Below are 5,979 nucleotides of genomic sequence, written 5' to 3' on the forward strand. Positions count from 1 at the left end.
AGTCTTTCAGTCTCTTTTCCATAGCTGTCCTAAAAGTTAGGTCCTTGTCCTAAAAGTTAACGCTCTCTTGAATACGTTTTAATAAGTTTCCCTACTCTGAATATGTTTTAATTAAAACATTACTTTTTATTAAATGTTATTTTCAATATTATGTAAATATTGACCGAGAATTGGGTACCTAGTAATGGTAAAAGTGTTTTGTTCTTAGTTCTGTAATGGGTGGTAAAGGAATAAAAGTAATTCATCTGTCTTTTGGATTGTGAGTGTCATGAAAGCAGGGAGTTGGTCTTGCCCCTCTTTGCGCTCTGGCTCCTGGCACTGTATCCCAGTGTAGGTACTTAATTTTTAATTAGCAAGCATAGTACTGCTATGAGCCAGGCACAGTTCAATACGCTTCACAAATATTAATTTATTTCATCCTTATAGTAACCCTTTGCAGGTGAAACTAGTATCATACCTATATCACAGATAAGGAAACTGAGGCAGAGATGAGCGGCAATCTGCCTAAGGTCTCAGAGGGAGTGGCAGAGCCAGGATTCAGACCCAGACGGTCTGGTTGCAGTGCCCTCATTCTCTGTCATTCTGCTCTGCTGCCTGTCATCAATGTTGAATGAGTGTATGATCACTGGATTTATCCTTGAGGAATGCTTTTGTAAATTAGGTCTTTAATTTCTTTTACCCTATAAATATGTAATGAGTGCTTACTCTGTGTCCAGCATCCTGAAAGGTGGGAGAAATATAAAGCCCTACAGAGAGTTTATAATTTTGTTAGGGAAGACACACACACACACACATGAAATAACATTGCACAGAATATATTATTATACTAATAGCTTCCATATAGATGCCATAGGAATTCACAAGGATTATATGAGATTATTAAAGGACTGTATGACAGACCCTCGGTAGCCCTACACCTCCTGCTCCTGCTGTCCACACACTGTACAACCCGCTCCTGACCCTTACTGTGGATTGCTTAGGTAATAAATTTGGCAAAAATAAGAGGTTTGGCAGATGTAATTGAGGTCGTGAATCAGTTGATTTTGGGGTCAGGTCCCGGGTGGGCCTACTTAATTAAATGAAGGCCCTTGGCTGGTCTCAAACTTCTGGTCTCAAGTGATCCTCCCACCTCTACTTCACTGAGTTCAAATCACATGCTTGAACCACTATGCCTGGCCTTTACTGGCTTCAGTGAACAAACACGTTAGTGAACCCTTTGGCAAAGAACTGTGGGCAGCCTCTAGAACTTGAGGGTGGCTTCCAGATGATAACCAGAAAAAAATCTGGGTTCTTACTCATAAAGCCATAAGGAAATTTTTTTTTTTTTGAGACAGGGTCTCACTGTCACCAAGGCTGGAGTACAGTGGCATGATCTTGGCTCACAGTAACCTCTGCCTCCCAGGCTAAAGCAATCCTCCCCTCTCAGCTTCCCAAGTAGCTGGGACTAGAAATGCATGCCACCATGCCCAGCTAATTTTTTGTACTTTTGAAGAGACACGTTTTTGCCATGTTGCCCAGGCTGGTCGCGAACTCCTGATCTCAAGTGATCCGCCAGCCTCGGCCTCCCAAACTGCTGGGATTACAGGCATGAGCCACCTCACTCAGCCGGAAATGAATTCTTGCTAACAACCTGAATGAGCCTGAACATAGGTTCTTCCTCAGTCAAGCCTCCAGATGAAACTACAGCCTGCCTGACACCTCAATTGTAGCCTTGTGAGACCCCAAGCAGAGGACACAGTGAGGTTGACCCACAGAAACCATGAGATGATAAACGTTTGTGTTTTAAGCTGCTAAACTTGTGGTCATCTGTTATGCAGCAATGGACAACAGAGACTACTCTTAGGAATTAGTGGATATGAGGTAGAAAGGAGACCTCTCTGTGCCTCCTCTGTTTTCCAGGTTTTGTGATCAGGGATAGGGAGAATTCAGCTATTGATTCAAATAGCGGAATCAAGTGTAGAAATCTATTGAGTGGAGGAAGAGGAGATGAAGGCGACTTCTGTCTAAGTGCTGAGTTTGGAGAAAATAAGAGTAGTCACTTATTAGAATTTGGGAGTGGAGTTTGTGTGAGAATTCAAGGCTGATGGAAAATTCGGTCATTATCAGCACAGAGTTGACAACTTAAATCCTCAGAACAAAAGTGTTGTCCCACGAAGGGCGTTCAGAGAAGCAAGAGGATGGGGATTCGTCTCGGGGAGAGGCCACGGGTGGGCCCGGGAGAAGGAAGGCAGAACCAAACCCAGAAGGGCCAAGGTAGGGCAGAGTCAGAGACTTGACGGATTGGCTCTGTTGCTCCGGATAGTCCATTTTCCCTTCAAGGGTAATTGCAGTGCAACCTCTGAGAGGCAGACTCCATTTTACACGTAAGAAAAGTTTAAATACCTACACCGATACCATACAAAGAGTAAGTGAAGGCTGGATTTGAACTCGCGTCTCATATCACAGCCCAAGATCTTTCTGGTACACATCTAATTCATTCTTACCGTCCAAGAGAGAATAAAATGAATAAGCGGAGGGCCAGCAGAGAGACTAAGGAAGTGTCCCCGAGGTGCCCGGGAGGCGGAGCAGCAAGGCCACCCGCACGCGCACGCCGCAGCCTTCCTTGCCTGAACACAGGTTTCGCGGGTAGAAGGTGTGCGCAGGCGCGGACACGGGCGCATGCGCGCTCACTCCGGCGCGCCGTGCCGGCGGGGGCGGGGATACGCGGTGTGCGCGGACGGGGGCGGAACGGAGGAGGAGGCGGTGGTGGCTCGGCTGCGGGGTAGGAGTCCGCGGCAGCCTCAGGGTAAGCCAAGCGTCGCGCAGTGCTGAGTTCCCGCACGCCGCGGAGCCATGGAGATCGGCACCGAGATCAGCCGCAAGATCCGGGTGAGGCCCGTGCCGGGCGGGGGTGGGAAGCCAGGTCTCGGCAAGCGGGCGGTTGTCAGGAGTAACGGGGACCTTGGGCCCGGGTGGACGCCGCGGCCTGGCCGCCGCTGGACGCTCCTGGCGGGCTGCAGCTCCTCGTCCAGGCCGTCTCGGGCCTGGGGACATTTGCGGCCTCAGAGCAGGGCTGCGGCTGAAGTAGCCGCCGGGAAACGGAAGGACAGGCTCAGGCCTGGCGGGAGCCACCACTGCGGCGCAGCGCGCCGCTTTGGATCCGCTGCGGGAGGTGGGCGCCGCGGGGCCGGAGCGGGAGTGGGGTGCGGGGTGGGTGGGGGGGTGGTGCAGGCGAGGCTCCTCCCCGCCCCCCCCCGGGGGACCTGGAGGTGCGGGCACCAGCAAAGTGGCCTCAGCGCTGCAGAATCCGATTTTGTTTTCCTAGAGCCGCCTTTCTCACATGCTCGTTTGCTCTTTTTCTCTCAGAGTGCCATTAAGGGGAAATTGCAAGAATTAGGAGCTTATGTTGGTAAGTGTATTTTGGGTTGTTAAGTTTCATAGAATTTAGAGTTTGCAGCTAATTGATTTTTAGTGAATGCGTATTTCTCACCGTACTTTGGACATTGGGAGAGACTCCCTTCTACCGTCTTCAAATCTTATACTCCCTGGTTACTTCTTTATCATCTTTTTGCAACCTTGTTTTTTTTTCTCCCAAACCTCCTTCTGTTATGGTGTTTTGAAATTTAGTTTCCTCCATTAAGGCTCTGTCACATTTTACATAATGTTTGAGCGAATTTTATTTTATGTTTTTCCTATTCTCTCTCTCATTTTAAATTCTGGGGACGGGTCTCACTACGTTGCCCAGGCCTTGACTCCTGGTCTCAAGCAATTATCTGACCTCAGCCTCCCTAGGTGCTGGGAGTGCGGGGATTACTGGTGTAAGCCACCATGCCAGTTTAAAGTTTACTATTCTTGTTACTTTCCTCTTGACATTTGTTTTTAGAACTCTGATTTTGGATATGCTTTTTGATGCTTTCTGGCATTTGCTTCTGTAATGGTTCAGTGAATTTTATTTTCCGATCTCTTTATGTTTTCCCTCTTTCTCTCTTTGAAACAGTAAGGCGGCGTTTTCCTTCTCCTTATTCTTTTATAATTTGAGTGTTTACTCTGGGTCAGGTACTGTGCTTAACTGTTGTATGTGTATTAACTCAGGATAATCCCTATGAGAACACTGGAAGGTAAGTGGCAGTATCCTAGACTGTGTAAACAAGGAAACTGAGGCTTTGCCTACTTGAGCAAGGTTTTATGGTTTGCCCCCAAAGCTGGTGCCTCCTATAAAAATAATAGCTACCACTTAAGACAGTGGTTCTCAAAGTGTGGGAGACTCCAAGGGTCTCTGAAGTCAAAACTGTTTTCATATTAATACTGAGATGGTATGTGCTATTTTTCACTGCGTTGATGTTTGGATTGTGTAAAACTAATGATTGATAAAGTTTTATCAACCATTTTATCAACTGGTCAACATAGTAACACCATAATGAAATCATATTCAAATCACTCCCCCCTTATAGTTTTTGTTTTTTTTTTTTTAAGCTAATTACACTTAAAATGTCATTGATGAAGATGTGAAGTCCAGGGTTTACAAAATATTTTTTATCTTCTTAGTATTCAGTGTGAGAAAATAGAAATGCTCATAAAACATTTTTATTGTATACTGAAATATGGGTAAGGAAAATCATTTGAGTTGAGAACTAAGCTAGCCACCTCTTTCAGGGAACGTCATTTTTAACTTTAAAGTACTGACAAACTGGTTACGTATACACTAGGATATTTGGCAGATGTTTACTTGAAAGTGAGCAAAGAACCCATAGTCTTTGTTGCCAATCACGTGTGAGCTTTCAAATGCAAATTATAATTTTGGAAAATCTGAGCCTGCCTCCATGAACTTGACAGCTTCCCAGTACTTAAAAAATTTCTGATTAAGTAAATGGGGATTTTAAAAAATTTTATTCTTATTATTTTTTGAGACGAAATTTCCCTCGTTACCCAGGCTGGAGTGCAGTGGCATGATCTTGGCCACTGCAACCTCTTCCTCCCAGGTTCAAGCAATTCTTTTGCCTCAGCCTCTCCAGTAGCTGGGATTACAGGCACCCACCACTACACTCAGCTAATTTTTTGTATTTTTAGTAGAGACAGGGTTTCACCATGTTGGCCAGGCTCGTCTGAAACTCCTGACCTTGTGATTCGCCCGCCTCAGCCTCCCAAAGTTCTGGGATTACAGGTGTGAGCCACCGCGCCTGGCCAACTCAATGGTGATATTAAAAAATAATTATTTTATATTACATAATGAAATATATCAACATGCCAGTGGTTTTTATAGCTAAGTGAACCAGTATTTTCTAAATAACGAATGCATAATGTTACAAAACTATGCATGGATTAAAGATTTATTTAAACTGTAGGGTGGGTCAGTGGATTTCTGCGCAACAGTTCAAAAAGGTCATTGATGTATTTGACATTCCACATTTCTTTAACGTTTAATAAGCTACCACTTGTTTAGTTTTGGTGTAGTGTCACAGAAAAATATCCACCTTATCTGAAAAAACTATCAGAATACTCCTTTTTCAACGCATATCTGTGAGACCAGATTTTTTCACATTCTTCAGTCGTAAGGACATAGAACAAGATACATAAAAATGCAAAACAAGGCCAGTCTTTGCAGTAAATTTTTTTTCTTTTTTTCTTTCTTTTTTTTTTTGAAACGGGGTCTTACTCTGTGGTTCGGGCTGGAGTGCGGTGGTACAATCTTGGTTCACTGCAACCTCCACCTCCCAGGTTCAAGCGATTCTCCTGCCTCAGCCTCCTGAGTAGCTGGGATTACAGGCACCCACCACCACCCCAGCTAATTTTGTGTTTTAGTAGAGACAGTGTTTCACCATGTTGACCAGGCTGATCTCCATCTCCTGACCTCAGGTGATCCACCTGCCTCGGCCTCCCAGAGTGCTGGAATTACAGGCATGAGCCACCGTGCCTCGTCTATATTTTTTTTGGAAAATTTAATAAAAATAATGTTACTTATGTTAATATTATTGGGTTTGTGATTAACCTGTGATGGATGTA

General features: G+C 45.0%; 1 protein-coding gene across 11 annotated transcripts in view; it reads left to right on the top strand.

Annotated features, from left to right (window-relative positions):
- The first annotated feature begins 2,607 nt into the window (after positions 1–2,607).
- Positions 2,608–5,979, top strand: part of ZC3H14 (zinc finger CCCH-type containing 14) — a 50,761-nt gene continuing 47,389 nt past the window's right edge. For all 11 annotated transcript variants that reach the window (XM_017895365.1, XM_017895367.1, XM_017895366.1 and 8 more), the window contains exons 1-2: positions 2,608–2,868; positions 3,346–3,388. In XM_017895365.1, coding sequence (XP_017750854.1) covers positions 2,833–2,868; positions 3,346–3,388 — 79 coding nt within the window. In that variant the 5' untranslated portion in view covers positions 2,608–2,832. The remainder of the gene's footprint in view (positions 2,869–3,345; positions 3,389–5,979) is intronic.

This window comes from Rhinopithecus bieti, unplaced genomic scaffold (genome assembly GCF_001698545.2).
Source record: "Rhinopithecus bieti isolate Rb0 unplaced genomic scaffold, ASM169854v2 scaffold_26710, whole genome shotgun sequence".
Classification (NCBI taxonomy): domain Eukaryota; kingdom Metazoa; phylum Chordata; class Mammalia; order Primates; family Cercopithecidae; genus Rhinopithecus; species Rhinopithecus bieti.